This window comes from Pseudorasbora parva, chromosome 8 (genome assembly GCF_024679245.1).
Source record: "Pseudorasbora parva isolate DD20220531a chromosome 8, ASM2467924v1, whole genome shotgun sequence".
Taxonomy (NCBI): Eukaryota; Metazoa; Chordata; class Actinopteri; order Cypriniformes; family Gobionidae; genus Pseudorasbora; species Pseudorasbora parva.
Genome location: NC_090179.1, coordinates 43126925 through 43151952, shown reverse-complemented (window position 1 = coordinate 43151952; position 25028 = coordinate 43126925). Strand labels below are relative to the sequence as shown.

General features: G+C 41.8%; 1 protein-coding gene and 1 long non-coding RNA gene across 8 annotated transcripts in view; one reads left to right on the top strand and one right to left on the bottom strand.

The window, feature by feature from the left end:
- The first annotated feature begins 1445 nt into the window (after positions 1–1445).
- The window catches only part of gria4a (glutamate receptor, ionotropic, AMPA 4a), a 189378-nt gene continuing 165795 nt past the window's right edge, over positions 1446–25028 (top strand). The window contains exons 1-3 of one of the 7 annotated variants that reach the window (XM_067451356.1): positions 1456–1810; positions 1905–2150; positions 7483–7641. In XM_067451356.1, coding sequence (XP_067307457.1) covers positions 2078–2150; positions 7483–7641 — 232 coding nt within the window. In that variant the 5' untranslated portion in view covers positions 1456–1810; positions 1905–2077. Of the gene's footprint in view, positions 2151–7482; positions 7642–25028 lie in introns of all 7 variants that reach the window. The other 6 variants (XM_067451361.1, XR_010906810.1, XM_067451359.1 and 3 more) reach the window with 6 other exon arrangements.
- On the bottom strand, positions 2061–7473 carry LOC137084856 (uncharacterized). The gene is made up of 3 exons (XR_010906815.1): positions 7414–7473; positions 3457–3544; positions 2061–2175 (listed from the first exon to the last, which is right to left on the bottom strand). It is a non-coding gene; the product is annotated as an uncharacterized lncRNA (long non-coding RNA).

The following is a 25028-nucleotide window of genomic DNA, read 5'->3' as shown; positions in this document are numbered from 1 at the left end:
GAGACCGCGCTCCTCTCACGAGCCAAATGTCATAAAGCAGCAAAACAGCCACTCGTATATGTTAACCGGAGAACATAGACGTGTGTGAGGGGATGAAAACCTTTTTAGAAAGGTGGAACACAGCCACACAGCCACACACACACACACACACACACACACACACACACACACACACACACACACACACACACACACACACACACATTTATTTTTGTGACATATGGGGACATTCCATAGGGGCAATGGTATTTATACTGTTCAAACTGCCCCTGCCCCTAAACCTACCCATCACACACACACGCACGCACGCACGCACACACACACACACACACACACTGCCCCTAAACCTACCCATCACAGGAAACATTCTGCATTTTTGCATTGGAATAAATTGACACATCAATTATTATTATTATTGTTATTATTATTTTTATTCTGGAGTAAAAAGAGAAAATTAGACCATTGGGGTAAGATGAGCCACCCAGAATTGTCCCAGAGTGGGATGTCGTTATTTTCAAATGTAATATTATTGTAATTAATATGGGTTATTATTCAGTATTTCAATGATTTATATGTAGGACATCTTTGCTTTTATTAAAACCTGGTTAGTTCAATTTGCATTTGGCTTCTTACCCCAGTAGTGGCGTAAGATGAACATTTTTATATTTTGTTCTATAAAACCTCAATTAGCAAGAATGCATTACTATAATAACACATTGGCTGATGCACCATCATCATACTACACATGCTAAATGTATATATCTAAATATTTTACAATTTAATATATATATATATATATATATATATATATATATATATATATATATATATATATATATACTGTAAAAACTTATTTAGAAAAAAGTATGGTTGCCTTAACATTTTGAGTTAATACAATGAATATTTTTAGAGATTGGACAACCTTTATTAAAATATTATTAAAAGATTTAGTTAGCATTTTGGGTAATTGTGTGTGTGCTATTTCTGATGACGCAGTGAAACATGCCAAATTGTGCTATTTTCATGATTTATCACATTTATTATGTGGTTCAGATACAATAATATTTTGAGTTTCTATTTATTAAACAAATTTCCTTCATTGTATCAACTCAAATTGTTAAGGCAACCAGGTTACTTACTTTTTAAAGTTAAACCAACATTTTTTTTTACAGAGTATGATTCTCTCTCTCTCTCTCTCTCTCTCTCTCTCTCTCCCTCTCCCTCTCTCTCTCTCTCTCTCTCTCTCTCTATATATATATATATATATATATATATATATATATATATATACACACACATTCATACACACACACTATGCTTATGGTATATGCATGATATGTGCTTATAGTACACACACTTGTCTGTTCTGCTGTTATGGGATTGCAGCTCATAAGTGGTGCAAAGACAGGAGAACAGAAGGAGAGAGAGAAGTGAGCGCAAACCCCTGAAGACCTTGTTTATGTGTCTGTAAAGAACGCGCGCGAATCCTCAGGGGCGTTCTTGCGTTCTAAAACAGACAGACGCGGCGCACTGGAACGGAAGAGAACGCGGTCGCTAGGGCGTTGCTATGTTCGCTTCCAGTCAAAAGTCTCGCGTCTCTGTGTCGTCCTATAGTCTGTATATCTGCGAGCGTGTTGGATTCCCAGCTGATTTATCGTCAATTTTAAAGTCGTGTGTAGTAAAGACGGATGATGTTGCACGCTTGAGTTGAGTTGGTACGGTGATAGGTTCGTTTAAATATATAGACGTGTGTGAGTAATAGTGGTACTCGCCTTAGCAGACACAGCTTAAAAAAGCGAGGACCTCTGAGGTAAAGAGCGCAGAGTGAGCGCGCGCATCTCTCTCTCTCTTTCTCTCGCGCGCGCGTTCATCCGGACAGATTCTTCTTCTTCTTCTTTCTCCAGTGGATACTGCGGGGAACACACGGATTGCCTGTAGGATGGATTGCTGAAAGTCCCTTTGCGAGATTATCCATCTATTTCTTTTTCATTTCCGTCCGGCCACACTATCTCGTCTCCATCCATCCCTCCATCCCTCCCTCCATCCATGTGTCCGGACGGGTTGTGATTCGGACAGAATGCGGATCCTGCTGTTGATTCCGCTGCTGTGGGGACTCGGGGAAGGGGCTTTTCCCAGCAGTGTCCAAATCGGTGAGTTTCACTTCCATCACGATCGCTAGATAGACAGACACTTTATTAACCCCACGAGGAATATCGCAATGCAACAGATAACATGCAGAGAGCACAATAATACACCATACACTTCACAAATAACGCACACACACAGATTCGAGTCTAAAAATAGGGATGTTAAATGCAATTTAAAACCTCAAGAACCTTGCATGCTGAAATGTCTCCTTGTCTTCTTGCTCTGTTCACCCTATTAGACCCTAAAAACAGCTTTTTCTGCCTGTTACAAACCAACGATGTGTGAGGAACCGAATATAAAAGTTTGGTCAGTGAAAAGCTCATATTGGTTTCAAATTTGGTGGATGGACACGTCGCTGATCCTTACAAAGTGCCCTAACATGGAGCTCTTCCTCTTGAATGAGAGATTGAACGACTGTATAATTATTTCACTGAGGTGGCAAGATGTTTTCAAGGGTGATAGTGTTAGTTTAGCATGCATGAGTTGTGCTGATGTGTGTGTGTGTGGTCATCAAGTGCATTGAGTGTGCTTTTCCTCGCCAGTTCACTGCAGTATTCTGGATGACCTCTTCCCAATCAAACTTTCCAGATTTGCATCTCTACATTTGATTAATATCAACAAACCGCTATGCATGCCCAGCAAACCCTCTCGCTCTCGCACACACACAGTTCCCTCTCCTTTTGCAGGATGTGTCCTGTGTGTGTGTGTGTGTGTGTGTGTGTGTGTGTGTGTTTTCAGTGACTGCATTGCTCATTGAGATGGAGAGTCTCACGCCATAATGAGATGCAGCCGCTGACTTGTGCGCCTTTGACAGCACTGCCGATAAAGTTAATACGCTAAATACGGACACACACACACACACACACGGTTGTTTTTTTGTGACATATGGGGACATTTCATAGGCGTAATGGTTTTTATACTGTACAAACCGTATTTTCTATCCCCTTACACTGCCCCTACCCCTAAACCTACCCATCACACTCACACACACACACACACACACACACACACACACACACACACACACACACACACACACACACACACACACACACACACACACACACACACACACACAACATTCTGCATTTTTACTTTCTAAATAAACTCCTCCTGTATGATTTATAAGCCTTTTGAAAAGTGGGGACATGGGTAATGTCCTCATATTTCACCCTCTCCTGTAATACCTGTGTCATACCCATGGCATTACACACATCTGTGTCCTCATATGTCACAAAAACATGCCCACACACACACACACACCACACTCGGCAGAGTTGCACGCAATGCCTAATGACATTTACATACCGCTGCAATGCAAATGCACAATGCTTGTGTTGTTCCTCGCACATAAAAGCACGTTGTGGGATCTCAAACTGCAGTTGAGCCAAAATGTCTATCAAAAAGAGAGGATAATTAGAGAGGATGTGATGAGACCGAACCCTGCCAAGTGCAGACGTGCCTGCTCTGGTGACACCGACAACAAATGCCATCTTCCGTACACTTCATTTCCATGATTAAAGGGATAGTCCACCCAAGAATGAGCATTTAGCCCACCTTCATGCTGTTCCAACCCGGAATGGCTTTCTTTAAACGTGCGGAGCACAGACGAGAGGTTTAGCAGAATGCTCACACTGCTCTGTTTTGTAGCGGTGTAACAGCACACAGAAGTCACATTAAAGGGTTAGTTCACCCAAAAATGAAATGTCTGTCATTAACTCCTCCCCCTAATGTCGTTTCTCACCCGTAAGACCTCCGTTCATCTTCACACACAGTTTAAGATATTTTATATTTAGTCCGAGAGCGTATGCAAGTGTATGCACACTATACTGTCCATGTCCAGAAAGGGAATAAAAACATCATCACAGTAGTCCATATGAGACATCAGTGGGTTAATTAGAGTCTCTTGAAGCATCGGAAATACATTTGGGTCCAAAAATAACAAAAACTACGACTTTATTCAGCATTGTCTTCTCTTCTGGGTTTGTTTTCAATCCTCAAATAAAGATTTGAACGGTAATGAATCAGCGTATTGATTCATGATTCGGATAGCCAGTGTCACGTGATTTCAGCAGTTTGACACGCGATCCGAATCATGAATCAATCCGCTGATTCATAACCATTCAAATCTTTATTTAATGATGTTTTTATTCCCTTTCTGGACATGGACAGTATAGTGTGCATACACTTGCATACGCTCTCGGACTAAATATAAAATATCTTAAACTGTGTGTGAAGATGAACGGAGGTCTGACGGGTGTGGAACGACATTAGGGGGAGGAGTTAATGACAGACATTTCATTTTTGGGTGAACTAACCTTTTATGAAATGTGAGATTTGTTACTCTAATTGGTCGATTGCCCAATGCTTACCGTGGTAAAATACAAAGGCTGTTTTCAAAGGTGTCGTGTGTAGCCTTCACTGTCTTTGCGCGTGAGAGTTCATTAACACACGGCGATGTACTTCAATATTAGGCTTTCTCAAGTAATCACGGAAAGATAAGAGAGGAGGAGGATGAGAGTCTACTTCACCTTTCCACGAGGAGACGGCGAGCGAAGCGGCTTCCCGGTTCCAGGACGCTCGTATTTCATCACTGGACTGTACAGAGACTTCCACCACACAAATCGATTCAATGCCAAATGATTATAACAGCAGAAACAGCTTAAAGCGTACATAACACACACTGTTTCTGCCAGTCTGATGTTAATTTTAAGTATCTATAGAGTATTACTGCATCATTAAAATCTCCCGTGTTTTTAGATTTATGATATCTATAAAAGACAGATGCTCGTGGAGGTGTAAAGTAGGCGGAGCTAAAGACACACACACACACACACACACACACATGTCGTGTTTCCATGTTTTATGGGGACTCTCCATAGGCGTAATGGATTTCATACTGTACAAACTGTACATCCTATCCCCTTACACTGCCCCTGCCCCTAAACCTACCCATCACAGGAAACATTCTGCATTTTTACTTTCTCAAAAAAACTCCTTCTGTGTGATTTATAAGATGTTTTCCTCATGGGGACCTAAAAATGTCCCCACAAGGACAAGGATTTCGGATATTGCCATCTTTGTGGGGACATTTTGTCCCCATAACGTAGGGATAACCAGGTCACACACACACACACGCACACGCACACGCACACGCACACACACACACACACACACGTTGGTCTATGTGGTTTACAGGGACTCTCCATAGGCGTAATTGATTTTATAATGTACAAACCGTATTTTATATTCCCCTACACTGCCCCTACCACTAAACCTACCCATCACACACACACACACACACACACACACACACACACACACACACACACACACACACACACACACACACACACACACACACACACACACACATCAACTCGAACGAAAGCAAGAGCATGTCCATCAATGAGCTTTGTCGGGTTACGGGAGCCGTCGGCGGCGCTAGCGTCGTGTTTTTAGACATGAGATCAACAACGTCACTAAAGATGTGTGTGTGTGTGTGTGTGTGTGTGTGTGTGTGTGTGTGTGTGTGTGTCTCACCCGGGAGAAGTGCCCATACAAGTAACTCCGTCATACTTGAAAACCACTTTCAGAAACGAGTTTGAATCCTGAAGGAGTGTATTTGGCACAGAATTACTCCGTCAAACGTCCAACTCATTGTTAAAACTTTGTCCATGTTTATCATGAGAATCGACTCTTTAACAGTGTGAATAAGGCAGAATGCAGGAAATACTATTAGACCCCCTCTTTAAAATACACCATCATTTATGGTCATACAGATATGAGTAAGGCCCAAACCGTTCCTACTCCGCTACTATTTTATACAATAAACGTGAATGCAGACGAGGGTTAATGAGCTCGAAAACAGCAGTCCACGCCGTACTCTTTCCTGCTTTCATCGTGAATATTGTAAATACACTATTTTTATTTAACTAACTTTTGCTGCTTGTCCTTTTACAACCCAAAACTCACAAAGTAAAATCTGACCTTAAAATTTTTAAATCACTGAATAAGCTGATGGTTAGATGCTGTAATAAAATTCAATTGGTGTCCTAAATCTCATGGACATTCATGTACATTTCAATATGGAGCATTAAGACTGGCCGTCATTGGCTGACCGTTGAAGACACGTGAATTATGAGTGAGTTATCGATGTGCCGTATATGAATTTAAACGCAATGAGATTTTAGCGCTACGGCCGAGAGGTTTTATAGATTTAGAGTGAAAGAAAAACAGGCAAACGATGACAGAGTTTTCCATTTTTGGGTGAACAATTCCTTAAGATACATGAGCACCTCTTTCTCTTTTCTTTCCCCTTTGTCGTCACTTATTCTTTCTTCCTTTAACTCTTTCCAGTTGGATTGTTTATTAGAAGTAGTTTTTTACAATTAGAAATTTTATTGCTTCAGCGTGAACTTTTTTCAGTAGTTCAACAAAAATGCTTTTTATTTTATTTTTAGGTTTAGTTAAGAATAATAAAGTGGTGATGGAATGGAAGCCGCAACAGATCTTTTCTTCCGTACTGTGACAAACATCCGAGTGTAATGGATTATTGAAAAGAGATTTTAGAGCCGAGAAGATGATTTATAGCGTCAAAAACTCTATTAATTTTCTCCACAGGGAAATAGATTTGAACAATAACTTAAACCTTTAAAGACAGCCTTACTCTGAGCTGCGAGGTTGTTAATCGATCTGTCGAAGCTATCAGTTCAACATAGTTTTAAAATAATCATCTTTAACTATGGAATTTGTGGTGAAAAACTACATTACCCATAATGCTGTGCAGAAAATACACCAATCAGAAAATCAAGCAAGCACAACACGCCAAAATATCTCGTTAGCTCCGCCCACCCTCATGAAACACTGTGTGAGACATAATCTAATCGCTCTCAAAATACTGAAATGTGTTAAATTACATAAAACGCTTAGTTTTTTATTTTCTATAGTTTTTACCTTAATTATGTTGTTTGCAATGCATCATGGGATTGCAGTTCTTCCCCTCACTAAAGCTGTTAAGTTCACAGTCTTGTTCCTTTGTCTATTCGTCTAATTTTTAAATACTTTTTTGCTTCAAATCAAAGTTTGCCATGTTATGATTCACATCGTGGGCGCTTTAAAAAAAGACTTCCCGAAAATTCCTGTGAATTTAAAAAATACTTCCAGAAACCAACACTTTTGCACTCTATAGTGAAAGAGAAATGATTTGATAAGAAATGATCACAGAAATGATCACAGAATTTATTATTTTAGGGTGAACTATACCTTTAGGATACATAAGCACCTCTTTCCTCTTTGCAGTCACTCATTCTTTCTTCCTCTCACTCCTTCCAGGTGGGTTGTTTATAAGAAACACGGATCAAGAATATACAGCTTTCCGCTTGGCCATATTTCTCCACAACACGAGTCCAAACGCCTCAGAAGCCCCGTTCAACCTGGTTCCACATGTCGACAACATCGAGACGGCCAACAGCTTTGCTGTCACCAACGCCTGTGAGTGAAAGACGTCAAATGTTATGTCAGAGTCTCTGCTGTTTCCAGTCAGTTATCTTGTTTGATCTCTTGATTTCGCGTTTGTTTGAGTGGCCCGGCATGTCAACTTCTGACTCAACCAGTGATGTAAGTTTGAGGGCGGGACTATCGGTTTGACTGACCAATGGCAGATGAGGTTGTGTAACGGAGGCCAGCTAGTAGTAGTTGCTGTGCGAGTAAACCTCACTCCTCTGACCTCAAGAGACGCTCTAGCGACTAACACTAGAGGTTGCGTCCTTTAGCCTCCTTGTTAGAGCGTTCGACTCTCATGCCGGCGGATTCGGGTTCGAGTCCCGGTCCGAACAGAAGGGGTTACAGTTGGACAATGGGAGAATCTGAGAAACCTGTTTGAAACAGTCATTATTATTTTTGCTATTCTGGGCAATGCCATGGTAATGACACAATGCAGCTTTAAAGAGCAACTTTTTCATTCATACACTGCATGCATATACCTCAACAGGGCTGGGCATTAACACCCACTTACCCGCCAAACGCAGGTGGATCTCTCTCTCTCTCTCTCCGACAGCAAGAGACACACAAACCCGCCTCCACTCACTCACTTGTTTCATTTGCTCCGGATGAATATTGTTGCTGTTACAGGGCTTGAATTTCGGAGTGGGATTGCTCATAATTTTACTAATTCCTGCAGATTTTGTTCTCATACACACATAAAGCTGCCTCTCAGCACTAAATTGAGTGTTTTTTTGCTGCTTATTGCGCTTAAACAGTCAAACACACACACAATAACAACATGACATCATGACTTTGCTTAAACATACACGGCACTTTCTAAAGCCAAGAAACGCATTTTGAGCTATCCTCGTGTATGTCTACGCCGTGTGAATCCGCGTGAATGTCTACACCGAAACGAACCATTATGTGTGTGTGTCCACAATGTAAAAGGATTTATAGACATACTAAATTAGGTTTTTTTGCAAATGTAAAAATGCAGAATGTTTCTTGTGATGGGTAGGCTTAGGGGCAGGGGCAGTGTGTGTGTGTGTGTGTGTATGTGTGTGTGTGTGTGTGTGTGTGTGTGTGTGTGTGTGAGTGTGAGTGTGAGTGTGCGTGTGTGTGATGGGTAGGTTTAGGGGCAGGGGCAGTGTGTGTGTGTGTGTGTGTGTGTGTGTGTGTGTGTGAGTGTGAGTGTGCGTGTGTGTGATGGGTAGGTTTAGGGGCAGGGGCAGTGTGTGTGTGTGTGTGTGTGTGTGTGTGTGCGTGTGTGTGTGTGCGTGCGTGCGTGCGTGCGTGTGCGTGTGTGTGATGGGTAGGCTTAGAGGTAGGCAGTGTAGGGGGTAGAATGAAACGGCGTAGATAAACACACTAAAAAGTGATTATGCGTCTTGACAGCACGCCAAAACGGCATAAGAATTGCCGTGTCATACACACGCCATTTCATGAGATCAGTCTGACAATAATGTCAAAATGCCGGTCTTGTTGAGTATTCACGTAAACACGCTCAGTTCTGTTCAAAGTGAATGTAAACAGTTGAGAAAGAAAACGCACGTGTAATGGATCCGTGCGTCAGCTCTTAAAGTGACAGCAGCCTAATAAACCTGCTCACTAATTATGAGATAATATATCCAAATTATGGCAGTTTCCCAATGGTATCGATGTCCAAATTGTGGCTAGTGAAAATGCTGAGTGGCTAGTCACTTTGGAAAGCCACAGTGCCAAGCCATGCAGCTCAACATCAACCATCTTTCCGCATGCTTCGGTGCACAAATGTGCATCTGTCCGTCTCCGGCCTTCTTAGGGTTCATTGTCGGTCAATTCCTTTTCAGCTGCCTGCAATTCAGGTCAGAAACAAACAAGAGTTGTAGAGCAGAAACGCTCTCTACGCAGACACGGACGCACACGCTAGGGAGTTACAAGTGTACAGCCTGTTTACATACTTAACCTGCCTTCCTGAGCACTGTCAAAACCTCAGCACTCTTCAAACCTTCTCCACTTACCGTGATGATGAAAATACGCCTCCATTCACCGTACGCAGCCCTGCTCCACTGGGAGGCTAAGCCACACACCTGTATATATATATCACTGATTGATTTTAGCGCAGTAAGGATCGATGCTGATAGGACAGCAGCTCGGCGTGCTTCACAGGATGAGCGTCTCGAGCATTGGGAAAAGCATCTAATTGCACATCAGGCTTTTAATTAACGTATTTATGCAAGCCTGACTCTTCTGTATGATGATGACTGTGTGAGCTTTATATTGGGTTACTTTCTTGACTACTGGCTTTTGTAAATATTGTACAAACAGATCCGACACTCATCCATTATTTACATTAAGCAATTACTTTGAGGAGCAGTTTGAAAGAAATATCAGAGAGCCATTCAGCACACATTAGGATTTCTTCACCCCATGGCGTCTTATTTTAGTATTATTTAATCATATTTTAATACGTTTTAAGTGTAGTTCAATTTGCATTATTTAATATCTGCTTTTAAATATTACAATTTAAGGTAAAATGTTTTGTTTCAATGCCAAGGCAATATTTCTCTTTTTTTTCATCTAATATTTATATTTTATTTCATTCCACTTTTAAAAAAAAAGTTTTTTAATAGTTTTAGTTAACGGCTTAACGGATCCTTTCTTCCGTTTTGTAGGGCGGGGACTTGCGTTGATGTGCGGGATGTTGATTGGCTCCTGGGGTGTGGGCGTGGCAGTCAAAAGTGCATGCAAATAAAGGGGCGGGGTTTTCAAAGTTTTCACCGGAAGGTGTAGTTAAGACATTTTGATTAAACAATACAAGGTTCAAAACATTTTCAAAAATGTCAAACTGGGTTAAAAACAACCCAAGGGTTGGGTAAATATAGGACAGAACACATGTGGGTTCATTTTCCCCCCAGCATATTGGATTGTTTATGTAACCCAGCATAGTGGGTTGATTTAATCCAGAATAGTTGATTAATTATTACTATAATATTAGCTTTTGTTACTTCATACATGAATTAATGTTTACGGATTCACTTCAATACACCAATACACTGACCCAGGATCTGAGTAACACAAAAACTACCCAAACACTGGGTTGATACGTCTGACCCAGGATCTGAGTAACACAAAAACTACCCAAACACTGGGTTGATACGTCTGACCCAGGATCTGAGTAACACAAAAACTACCCAAACACTGGGTTGATACGTCTGACCCAGGAACTGTGTAACACAAAAACTACCCAAACACTGGGTTGTTACGTCTGACCCAGGATCTGAGTAACACAAAAACTACCCAAACACTGGGTTGTTACGTCTGACCCAGGATCTGAGTAACACAAAAACTACCCAAACACTGGGTTGATACGTCTGACCCAGGAACTGTGTAACACAAAAACTACCCAAACACTGGGTTGTTACGTCTGACCCAGGATCTGAGTAACACAAAAACTACCCAAACACTGGGTTGATACGTCTGACCCAGGATCTGAGTAACACAAAAACTACCCAAACACTGGGTTGATACGTCTGACCCAGGAACTGTGTAACACAAAAACTACCCAAACACTGGGTTGTTACGTCTGACCCAGGATCTGAGTAACACAAAAACTACCCAAACACTGGGTTGATACGTCTGACCCAGGAACTGTGTAACACAAAAACTACCCAAACACTGGGTTGTTACGTCTGACCCAGGATCTGAGTAACACAAAAACTACCCAAACACTGGGTTGATACGTCTGACCCAGGATCTGAGTAACACAAAAACTACCCAAACACTGGGTTGATACGTCTGACCCAGGATCTGAGTAACACAAAAACTACCCAAACACTGGGTTGATACGTCTGACCCAGGATCTGAGTAACACAAAAACTACCCAAACACTGGGTTGTTACGTCTGACCCAGGATCTGAGTAACACAAAAACTACCCAAACACTGGGTTGATACGTCTGACCCAGGAACTGTGTAACACAAAAACTACCCAAACACTGGGTTGTTACGTCTGACCCAGGATCTGAGTAACACAAAAACTACCCAAACACTGGGTTGATACGTCTGACCCAGGATCTGAGTAACACAAAAACTACCCAAACACTGGGTTGTTACGTTTGACCCAGGATCTGTGTAACACAAAAACTACCCAAACACTGGGTTGTTACGTCTGACCCAGGATCTGAGTAACACAAAAACTACCCAAACACTGGGTTGTTACGTCTGACCCAGGATCTGAGTTACACAAAAACTACCCAAACACTGGGTTGATACGTCTGACCCAGGATCTGAGTAACACAAAAACTACCCAAACACTGGGTTGTTACGTTTGACCCAGGATCTGTGTAACACAAAAACTACCCAAACACTGGGTTGTTACGTCTGACCCAGGATCTGAGTAACACAAAAACTACCCAAACACTGGGTTGTTACGTCTGACCCAGGATCTGTGTAACACAAAAACTACCCAATCACTGGGTTGTTACGTCTGACCCAGGATCTGAGTAACACAAAAACTACCCAAACACTGGGTTGTTACATCTGACCCAGGATCTGAGTTACACAAAAACTACCCAAACACTGGGTTGTTACATCTGACCCAGGATCTGAGTTACACAAAAACTACCCAAACACTGGGTTGATACGTCTGACCCAGGATCTGAGTTACACAAAAACTACCCAAACACTGGGTTGATACGTCTGACCCAGGATCTGAGTAACACAAAAACTACCCAAACACTGGGTTGTTACGTCTGACCCAGGATCTGAGTAACACAAAAACTACCCAAACACTGGGTTGTTACGTCTGACCCAGGATCTGAGTTACACAAAAACTACCCAAACACTGGGTTGATACGTCTGACCCAGGATCTGAGTAACACAAAAACTACCCAAACACTGGGTTGTTACGTCTGACCCAGGATCTGAGTAACACAAAAACTACCCAAACACTGGGTTGTTACATCTGACCCAGGATCTGAGTTACACAAAAACTACCCAAACACTGGGTTGTTACATCTGACCCAGGATCTGAGTTACACAAAAACTACCCAAACACTGGGTTGATACGTCTGACCCAGGATCTGAGTTACACAAAAACTACCCAAACACTGGGTTGATACGTCTGACCCAGGATCTGTGTAACACAAAAACTACCCAAAATAAAAAACTACCCCCAAAAGGCTTAACCCATTATTTGGGTAGAAATATTATGCGCGTGTATGGACTTGAAATTTCCAACTTCAATGGCAACCAGAGACCAAAACACTGATCTAAAGATCCTCCAAAGCAACTAAGCAGACAAAATTGTTTCTTGAGAGGAACTTGAGGAACCGCTGAAGAACCGCTGTGTGTGTTCTCAGAGCAAAAGTCAGGCCAGCAGAGGCGAGTCAATCCCAGTTTAACCTCGCTCCCGCTGGGCAGCAACCTCTTGCACTCCTGCGCACTGGACGCCCAGCCTGAGTCTGCAGAATACACTGCTGTCTTGATGCAGCAGTGTGTGTGTGTGTGTGTGTGTGTGTGTGTGTGTGTGTGTGTGTGTGTGTGTGTGTGTGTGTGTGTGTGTGTGTGTGTTATCTCTGCCCTGGCTGCCTTCCAGCTCTTTTAGCCCTCATCAGCCGCGGAATACTGACAGCTTTGGGAATGAGGTGTGTGTGTGTGTGTGTGTGTAAGAGAGAGAGGGAGAAAGAGAGAGAGAGAGAGAGAGAGAGAGAGAGAGAGATAGAGAGAGGTAGAGAGGTGAAGTTAATCGTTTCCCGCACGTCTCCTCAGGCTGCAGGAGAGAATAAGGAGTGGAAAAGGTTTTCTCTTTTATCCTAACACACCTTTATCTGAGCACTTAAAAGCAGCGAGCAAAATCAATCTCTGAATGAGTTTCAGCTGAGAGAGAGAGAGAGAGAGAGAGAGAGAGAGAGAGAGAGAGAGAGAGAGAGAGAGAGAGAGAGAGAGAGAGAGAGAGAGAGATATGAATGGAATCAGGAGATGGAGGGATTTATTTAATGAAAGGGGAGGAATGAAGAAATTACGGGAATGATATGTTGTCAAATGCACGGCACAGACGGAGAAACAGAGGAAACGGGAGGCAGGAGATAAAAGAGAAATGGGAGAGAGATAAATGGATGGGTGTGTCGTGACCTTTGTACAGCAGTAAATGTTTAGAGCAAACACACGCGGGGGGAGAGAGAGAGAGAGAGAGAGAGAGAGAGAGAGAGAGAGAGAGAGAGAGAGAGAGAGAGAGAGAGAGAGAGAGAGAGAGAGAGAGAGAGAGATGAAGAGACTAAAAAATAAAAAAAGAAGCAACAAACTGATGGATGAGAGAGAAAATATTTTTGATGAATGAATGCAGTAAATGGACGGATGAACAGAACGAGCAATAGAACAATAGAAATATAGATAGACAGTATCTATCTATCTATCTATCTATCTATCTATCTATCTATCTATCTATCTATCTATCTATCTATCTATCTATCTATCTATCTATCTATCTATCTATCTATCTATCTATCTATCTATCTATCTATCCATCCATCCATCCATCCATCCATCCATCCATCCATCCATCAAAGGTACAGTCTTGTTCAAAATAATAGCAGTACAATGTGACTAACCAGAATAATCAAGGTTTTTAGTATATTTTTTATTGCTACGTGGCAAACAAGTTACCAGTAGGTTCAGTAGATTCTCAGAAAACAAACAAGACCCAGCATTCATGATATGCACGCTCTTAAGGCTGTGCAATTGGGCAATTAGTTGAAAGGGGTGTGTTGAAAAAAATAGCAGTGTCTACCTTTGACTGTACAAACTCAAAACTATTTCGTACAAACATTTTTTTTCTTTCTGGGATTTAGCAATCCTGTGAATCACTAAACTAATATTTAGTTGTATGACCACAGTTTTTTAAAACTGCTTGACATCTGTGTGGCATGGAGTCAACCAACTTGTGGCACCTCTCAGCTGTTATTCCACTCCATGATTCTTTAACAACATTCCACAATTCATTCACATTTCTTGGTTTTGCTTCAGAAACAGCATTTTTGATATCACCCCACAAGTTCTCAATTGGATTAAGGTCTGGAGATTGGGCTGGCCACTCCATAACATTAATTTTGTTGGTTTGGAACCAAGACTTTGCCCGTTTACTAGTGTGTTTTGGGTCATTGTCTTGTTGAAACAACCGTTTCAAGGGCATGTCCTCTTCAGCATAGGGCAACATGACCTCTTCAAGTATTTTAACATATGCAAACTGATCCATGATCCCTGGTATGCGATAAATAGGCCCAACACCATAGTAGGAGAAACATGCCCATATCATGATGCTTGCACCTCCATGCTTCACTGTCTTCACTGTGTACTGTGGCTTGAATTCAGAGTTTGGGGGTCGTCTCACAAACTGCCTGTGGCCCTTGGACCCAAAAAGAACAATTTTACTCTCATCAGTCCACAAAATGTTCCTCCATTTCTCTTTAGGCCAGTTGATGTGTTCTTTGGCAAATTGTAACCTCTTCTGCACATGCCTTTTTTTTAACAGAGGGACTTTGCGGGGGATTCTTGAAAATAGATTAGCTTCACACAGACGTCTTCTAACTGTCACAGTACTTACAGGTAACTCCAGACTGTCTTTGATCATCCTGGAGGTGATCATTGGCTGAGCCTTTGCCATTCTGGTTATTCTTCTATCCATTTTGATGGTTGTCTTCCGTTTTCTTCCACGTCTCTCTGGTTTTGCTCTCCATTTTAAGGCATTGGAGATCATTTTAGCTGAACAGCCTATCATTTTTTGCACCTCTTTATAGGTTTTGCCCTCTCGAATCAACTTTTTAATCAAAGTACGCTGTTCTTCTGAACAATGTCTTGAACGACCCATTTTCCTCAGCTTTCAAATGCATGTTCAACAAGTGTTGGCTTCATCCTTAAATAGGGGCCACCTGATTCACACCTGTTTCTTCACAAAATTGATGACCTCAGTGATTAAATGCCACACTGCTATTTTTTTGAACACACCCCTTTCAACTAATTCAACTAATTGCCCAATCACACAGCCTTAAGAGCGTGCATATCATGAATGCTGGGTCTCATTTGTTTTCTGAGAATCTACTGAACCTACTGGTAACTTGTTTGCCACGTAGCAATAAAAAATATACGAAAAACCTTGATTATTCTGGTTAGTCACATTGTACTGCTATTATTTTGAACAAGACTGTATATGTTGATGTCATGCTGGTCTTGTTTGCGGTTTGTTTAATTTGATTAATTTAGAGTTCAATCCATCGTGTCATCCTCACACACTCACACGCACGCACGCACGCATGCGCGCTCACACACACACACACACACACACACACACACACACACACACACACACACACACACACACACACACACACACACACACACACACACAGGGGCTGCAGAACAAATTTTGACTTCAAGACCGTATGAGGCTCTTTTGTCAGGGAATCATCATCATCATCATCTCAATGATGCATCAAATAACCCAGAACAGCACAGACACATGATCTCGACCTGTGTGTGTGTGTGTGTGTGTAGGATAAACTTCACGTCTGCTGAATCACACAGCCAGGAGCTGAACTCCTCTGAGCTTCAGTCTATCACTAAATGACGTGTGTTTGGTCTCTAGTTGAGTGAGTAATGCATGAACCTGTCTGTGACCTGTACGTGTGTGTGTGTGTGTGTGTGTCTGATAGTCATTTTAAGTGTGTATGCATTATGTGTAAATGTTTACCCGTGTGTTGTTGGGTCTTGATGTCTTGAGATGGTTCAATGAATCTCTTACTGAGTCATCATTTAGCGGCTCGCAGCGTTGTCCCGTCAATGTTCATCAGAACGTGTGTGTGTGTGTGTGTGTGTGTGTGTGTGTGTGTGGATTAGAGGTTCTGTGTGCATCTCCATGGACAAAGAGAAGAATTTAACTTCCAAACTTTACATACAAAACACATGACAAAAGGATCTTAGAAATCAGACAATAGATCTAGTGTTGAAAATGTAACGAGTGTATCACTAACACATTCAACAGACAAATTCCCTGAACACGGCCAGACACGCAATCTGAGATCATTTTAAGACGATTCATTATGATTAACATGAATGAGTTGCAAGTCATTTGTCTGACGAATCGTTCATGAACACTGAAAAAGTGATATAGTGAAAGCTGATGGTAGGCCTTAATAATATATTAGTAAATGTTAATATTAACATGAAGATTAATAAATGCTGTAGAAGTATTGGTCATTGTTAGTTCATGCTAATGTCGTTAACGAATGAAATCCATGATGTAATAATATGTAAATAATGCTAATTAAGCACAGATTAAAACCACATCTGTACATAAAAGCAAATATTATGATGTTTGATGATCAGACTAGAAACTACTAAATGTATTTGAGTTCTGCTGCCCGTCTGAACAACGCCTCACAACAGTTTGATGGCTGTGAAAGCCAGAATGAGCGTGTGTGTGTGTGTGTGTGTGTGTGTGTGTAAAGGTCATCTCTGTAGGTTCTTTTGAATGGCACTTGGATAAATGCTCATCAATATTAACTAGCACAGAATCCCTTCCTGGGTCTGTCTCATTCTGTCTTTATCACTACCTGTCTGTCTGTCTGTCTGTCTCACTAGCTGTCTGTCTGTCTGTCTCATTCTGTCTTTATCACTACCTGTCTGTCTGTCTCATTCTGTCTTTATCACTACCTGTCTGTCTGTCTGTCTGTCTCACTAGCTGTCTGTCTGTCTGTCTCATTCTGTCTTTATCACTACCTGTCTGTCTGTCTCATTCTGTCTTTATCACTACCTGTCTGTCTGTCTGTCTGTCTCACTAGCTGTCTGTCTCTCTGTCTCACTAGCTGTCTGTCTGTCTCACTAGCTGTCTGTCTGTCTGTCTCACTAGCTGTCGTCTGTCTGTCTGTCTCACTAGCTGTCGTCTGTCTGTCTGTCTCACTAGCTGTCTGTCTGTCAGTCTGTCTCACTAGCTGTCGTCTGTCTGTCTGTCTCACTAGCTGTCGTCTGTCTGTCTGTCTGTCTCACTAGCTGTCTGTCTGTCTGTCTGTCTCACTAGCTGTCGTCTGTCTGTCTGTCTCACTAGCTGTCTGTCTGTCAGTCTGTCTCACTAGCTGTCGTCTGTCTGTCTGTCTCACTAGCTGTCTGTCTGTCAGTCTGTCTCACTAGCTGTCTGTCTGTTTGTCTGTCTCACTAGCTGTCGTCTGTCTGTCTGTCTCACTAGCTGTCTGTCTGTCTCACTAGCTGTCTGTCTGTCTGTCTTACTAGCTGTCTGTCTGTCTGTCTCACTAGCTGTCTGTCTGTCTGTCTCACTAGCTGTCTATCTGTCTGTCAGTCTGTCTCACTAGCTGTCTGTCTGTCTCACTAGCTGTCTGTCTGTCTCACTAGCTGTCGTCTGTCTGTCTGTCTCACTAGCTGTCGTCTGTCTGTCTGTCTCACTAGCTGTCTGTCTGTCTCACTAGCTGTCTATCTGTCTGTCAGTCTGTCTCACTAGCTGTCTGTCTGTCTGTCTGTCTGACTAGCTGTCTGTCTGTCAGTCTGTCTCACTAGCTGTCTGTCTGTCTGTCTCACTAGCTGTCTATCTGTCTGTCAGTCTGTCTCACTAGCTGTCTGTCTGTCTGTCTGTCTGACTAGCTGTCTGTCTGTCAGTCTGTCTCACTAGCTGTCTGTCTGTCTGTCTCACTAGCTGTCTGTCTGTCTGTCTGTCTGTCTCACTAGCTGTCGTCTGTCTGTCTCTCTCACTAGCTGTCGTCTGTCTGTCTGTCTCACTAGCTGTCTATCTGTCTGTCTGTCTCACTAGCTGAATGTAGTGAATTTAGTGATTCAGGATTTGTATTTCTTATGCATATGTTATGAATATTTTATCATTATTTAATACCTTTTCTATGTAAAGCACTTACCATTGTGTATGAAATGTGCTATATAAATACACTTACCTTGACTAGCTGTCTCTCTCTCTTACTAGCTGTCTGTCTCTATCCGTCTCTCTCTCTAACGTTATTGTGCAAACCTTTATTGCGAAGGGCTTGTCCAAGGTTGCACATCTGATTGATATTACTTCCAGAAAATGGAGAGCAGCAGTTATGTGAACAGGTGGGATTTAGGTTGGTCAGAATGGTGGAACATTTCATAAACCCCAATCCCGTTTTGAAACACTTAGTTTCCTGTCTGGCTGACTCGATGCAATGTTCTTTCTTTAAGTTAATTGTGTCTCCAAGGGTTTGTGCAGAGGATGACCAAGGGAAGGGAAGTTGCTGAAATTCAAGAGGCTAAAGGAGCTTGATGTTCAAGCAGTTGGAAACAGAGAGTTTTATCAGATAATGTGTCAAGACTGATTATTTTGAAGATATTAATCACCGGTGTGATACAAAATGGAACGATTATTTTAATGTTTCTGATGATCGTGCTCCTTCTTAGAGGCTCTTGTTCAAAAGCCCCCTCCCAAAGCGTTCGGGAGATTTGCAGTGGAGAATTGCACTGTGCTTGTTTCTAAGTTCAATACGGCTGTTTTACCGTCCTGTAATTTTTGTTTTTGCAGAATGTTCCAGGTTAGTACCACTGTTTACTGTATTGGAAAGAATACTTGGAAATTTAGGTTTTTGTTTTAACAAGACACTTTTTGTTTCTGAATGCAAGCACTTGAACATAGGCAAATAACAGAGTTCTTTGGCAATTTTTATAGTTGGACAAGCAAAATTAGCTGTTTGGAGGAATGGCTGCTGATTATTATTATTATTATTACTTTTATTTGAGACAGGGACAGTGCACAATAAAAACATTAGCCTTGTTTATAACAAGGAGAGATGCATTGCACCGGGTTTTAGCAAATTGCTATTTTCCACCCGTAGTCCCTGGGCAGGTAGAAATAGAAACATACAATAAATTAACAGTTACTAAAATAGTTGTGCAAAATATAAATTACAGAGTTTTAAATACACACATTTCAACATCATTAAAACAATGTACCCCCTCCCACCACCCTTTCTAAATAAATATACCTCCTCCCCCCTGATGGGAAAAACAGAAGTGCACAGCAAGTTTTTACTACTTTTTGGTTTAATCAAAAAATCAGAGTGGAACAAATGTAGCCTGACGTGGTCATACTCAGCTCTAGTCAGAATATGAGTCTGATGCTCCATTGGGCTGTGATTATGGGGCGTTTCAACCCAACCAGGAAAGACCCCAATTGGACAGACCGACAACCAATCAGAGCAGCGGAGCGACGCATTGTCAAATATCAACAGAGCTCAACTGCACTGTGTTGCCAAGTCCGCGTTTTTTTCCGCGGGTTGTTTTCTATGTCCGCGGGTTGAAGCGTCTATTATGTGATATATAGACCCATGAGTGTGAATTTTAGCAGCAACCTCGCCAAAATAACACACATTTTACCCCCCAAACGCCATTTTTACCCCGGAAAACCCACCGAGAAGCTATTGTTTAGGGCTAGTAGTTGGCGGGTTTGTTGTAAAAACTTGGCAACCCTGTCTGCACACGCGCTGGAATAAACGATCTTAGCCGGTGTTGTAAAACAATAATAATAATTTAATGATACACAGAGTACTTACCCAACATGATCATCATTTCTGAGAGAAATAGTGAAGGTGATGCAGATACAAACAAGCTCTCCGTTTAGGATTTGATCAAATATAACCCAAGCCCCTTTGATGACGTGATGATTACGGTACTGTTGATCATCTGTCCATCATCGGCTAAAGCCCGCCCTGATGATCTCATTGGTCAGTTTCTGTTCAGCCATAATTACTCCTCTATGGATCGAGGCCAGACCGAACTGCCCGATGTAAAAATGTTGTGGGCGGGGCTAAGTCTGGGCTAAGGCATCCAGGCTAGCTATTCACCGCTCATTTTCGAAAATGTGATTTTTTTTGTCTGTTTTTTTTTGCTAGAACAAATGTTATTAAATGACAGAATTTACTTGAATTTGAATTTAAATGGTGTGCGAATGGTGCTCAGTATGTGAAGATGAGACTATAGCGTTTAACTGGTGATGTTTGATGGGCAATTTTACATTTTATTTACTTACTTTTTCCCTCCATGATTTTGAGATTTGTTTTGCATATGCATATTTTAGCATTGTGTCTGTATGGATAGAATACATTATATTTAGTGGGTTAGTAAATGTTAAAATACATTCTCTCTCTCTCTATCAATTCAAAAAGTGCTTTATTAACATGACAATTGTTACAATGTATTACCAAAGCACTGAATCAACATACACTGATCAGACCGGTGAAGTGAATAACACTGATGATCTCTTCATCACGGCTCCTGTTAGTGGGTGGGATATATTAGGCAGCAAGTGAACATTTTGTCCTCAAAGTTGATGTGTTAGAAGCAGGAAAAATGGGCAAGCGTAAGGATTTGAGCGAGTTTGACAAGGGCCAGATTGTGACGGCTAGACGACCGGGTCAGAGCATCTCCAGAACTGCAGCTCTTGTGGGCTGTTCCCGGTCTGCAGTGGTCAGTATCTATCAAAAGTGCTCCAAGGAAGGAACAGCAGAGAACCGGCCACAGGGTCATGGGCGGCCAAGGCTCAGTGATGCACGTGGGGAGCGAAGGCTGGGCCGTGTGGTCCGATCAAACAGACGAGCTACTGGAGCTCAAACTGCTCCAGAAGTTAATGCTGGTTCTGATAGAAAGGTGTCAGAATACACAGAGCAGCTCAGTTTGTTGTGTATGGGGCGGCAAAGACCAGTCAGGGTGCCCATGCTGACCCCTGACCCCGCCGAAAGCACCAACAGTGGCACGTGAGCATCAGAACTGGACCACGGAGCAATGGAAGAAGGTGGCCTGGTCTGAGGAATCACGTTTTCTTTTACATCCTGTGGATGGCCAGGTGTGTGTGGCTTACCTGAGGAACACATGGCCCCAGGATGCACTATGGGAAGAAGGCAAGCCTTATATGGAAACGGTATTCTGGTGGCTGTGGCTCTTCCAGCAGAATAATGCTCCTGACACAAAGCACAAATGCTTCAGGAATGGTTTGAGGAGCACAACAGCGAGTTTGAGGCGTTGACTCGGCCTCCATATTTCCCAGATCTCAATCCAATCGAGCATCTGTGGGATGTGCCGAACAAACAAGTCCGATCCATGGAGGCCCCACCTCGCAACTTACAGGACTTAAAGGAGCTGCTGCTAACATCTTGGTGCCAGATATCACAGCAGACCTTCAGGGGTCTAGTGGAGTCCATGCCTCGACAGGTCAGGGCTGTTTTGGCAGCAAAAGCATGACCAACGCAATATTAGAAAGGTGGTCATTATGTTATGCCAGATCGGTGTCCATGTACATATACATTTTTAAAAAAGTAGAATCAATACACATTTGTGTGTGTTTTGTGTGTGTGTCTTTCACTAGCTGTCTGTCTCTCTTTCCCATAACAAGTCAATGAGGATGAGCCAGACCCAGAGGTCAACCCCTGCTGTGACCTTTCCTTTACGCGCGCACACACACCTCTGACTGCCAACTGATAATGATGAGCCTCTATTTTTAGACCTGAACTTTTCCTTTAATTGAGCCTGTGAAGATGTGACGTTGTTTCTGCATCTCCTGTGAAAGTGCATTTCTAAAGATCAGGGGTCTCATTTATAAAACTTTGCGTAGATTTCATTCTAAAAGTGTACGTATGTACAAAAGCTAGATTTTGCGTACGCACAAAAAAAAAATTCAGATTTATAAAACCATGTGTACGCCAGAACCTGCGCAAAAATCCCTTTATAAATCCCAGCCAGCAGAAGATTGTGCGTACGTGCTTCTCCACCCTGTCTCCTCCCTAAAATCACCATATATGGAGCTTACAACGCCTAGTTTTATTATGCATGACCTCCATGTGACGCCATGTTTAACACTGTCAAAAGTACAAGACATTAAAAATATTAATATACAAGACATAGTAGACATATAAATGCCATTTGTCCCTTACACAGTACATTGCTGACAATCATTCAATATCCTTTTTATGTTTTAGAATAAATATATCAAAATATCCATAAAAACTACAACCCCAAATCAGAAAAAGTTGGGACAGTATGGAATGTGCAAATAAAATAAAAAAAGTAGTGATTTCTAAAATTACTTTGACTTGTATTTCATTGCAGAAAAATATGAACACAAAATATTTCATGTTTTGTCTGGTCAACTTCATGTCATTTGTAAATATGCATCCTTTCCTGTCATTCAGACCTGCAACACATTTCAAAAAAAGTTGGGACAGTAAAGCATTTGCCACTTTGTAATGTTGCCATTCCTTTTCACAACACTTAAAAGACGTTTAGGGACTGAAGACACCAAGTGATGAAGTGTTTCAGGTGTAATTTTGTCCCATTCTTCCTGCAAACAAGTCTTAAGGTGGGCAACAGTACGGGGTCTTCGTTGTCGCATTTTGCGCTTCAAAATGCTCCACACATTCTCTATTGGAGACAGGTCGGGACTGCAGGCAGGCCAGTCAAGTACCCGTACCCTCTTCCTCCGCAGCCAGGACTTTGTAATGTGTGCAGAATGTGGTTTTGCATTGTCTTGTTGAAATATGCATGGACGTCCCTGGAAAAGATATCTTCTTGAAGGCAGCATATTATGCTCCAAAATCTCTATGTACTTTTCAGCATTAATGGTGCCTTCACAGAAGTGCAAGTTACCTTTGCCAAGGGCACTGACACAACCCCATACCATGACAGACCCTGGCTTTTGGACTTGTTGCTGGTAACAGTCTGGATGATCCTTTTCTTCTTTTGGTCCGGAGCACACGGCGTCCATTCCTCCCTAAAAATACCTGAAATACTGATTCATCTGACCACAGTACACATTTCCACTGTGTGATGGTCCATCCCAGATGCCTCCGAGCCCAGAGAAGTCGACGGCGCTTCTGGACACTGTTAACATAAGGCTTCCTTTTGGCACAGTACAGTTTTAACTGGCATTTGTGGATGTAACTACGTATTGTGGTACTTGACAAAGGTTTGCCAAAGTAGTCCTGAGCCCATGTGGTGATATCGCTTATAGATGAATGACGATTCTTGATGCAGTGCCGCCTGAGGGATCGGAGATCACGGTTGTTCTGCTTAGGCTTGCGGCCTTGTCCTTTACGCACTGAAATTCCTCCAGATTCCTTGAATCTTGTAATTATGTTATGCACTGTTGAATGTGAAATTTCCAAATCGCTTCCTATCTTTCTTTGAGAAACATTGTTTTTAAACATTTCAATAATTTTCTCACGTATTTGTTGGCAAACTGGCGATCCTCGGCCCATCTTTGCTCCTAAAGGATTAGATCTTTCTTGGATGCTGCTTTTGTACCAAATCATAATTTCAATCACCTGTTGACATCACCTGTTTCAAATCACATCATTATTTAACCCTTTTACCTCATTACTAGCCCTAAATTGCTCCTGTCCCAACTTTTTTTGAAATGTGTTGCAGGTCTGAATGACAGGAAAGGATGCATATTTACAAATGACATGAAGTTGACCAGACAAAACATGAAATATTTTGTGTTCATATTGTCTGCAATGAAATACAAGTCAAAGTAAATTTAGAAATCACTACTTTCTTTTTTTATTTATTTGTGTTTTCCAAACTGTCCCAACTTTTTCTGATTTGGGGTTATAAATTGTATAAAATACTTCTCAGATATTTTTTTTAAATAAAGTTTATTCATTCATTTCCACGGGCCAAATGTTATTTTAATTTAAAATATTTCGTTAATTTTAAACCCTTTAACTCAAAAACATTCATGCAGTTTTGCTAATAATGTGAACATATAGGATGTTTAGGCTATTTTAATTTAAACAGATAGGCCTACTTATTTATTGAGGCGTAAATACAATCATCTGACTCACAGCGTCACTGACAAAGTATTTTAAAAAAGGAAATGTGCAATTCTTAATTTTTTCTTCAAGTTCTATCTTTCAAATACAATGGCATTTTTCATAATTTTGTGAAGATGTCTTTACACTCCGTGTCCGTGCAGCTGTGGTTGTACAGTAAGCTGTTATATACATAGACAGTAAAAGAAATGGACAGAGCTATCCCATTGACTTCAACGACGGAAAGGGAGGTCAGTAAGGAGCACTCACTTCCTGATGGCTGAGCGAACTGCGCCGGCTCAGACTGAGCTTGAGGACGTAGATGTGACGTGAGCCTCCTGTCTGACAGCTGTAGGTCTTCTAGTAGTTGTGGAAAGTGAAAGCTGAATCACGTTGTTTAAATATTTTCTCCCGTTGCTTTTGGCTCACTATGGGCTTCTCCCCATTCTTCTCCCTTGACTTTATCAGACTTTATGTCTCCACGTCCCCCGACTGCCTCATAGACAGTAAAAGATTGCCTCTGAGCGTCTCCTCAGGTCTATACGGTAATTTCTCAACTGTGCGACAGAGTCGCGTTGGTTATGACG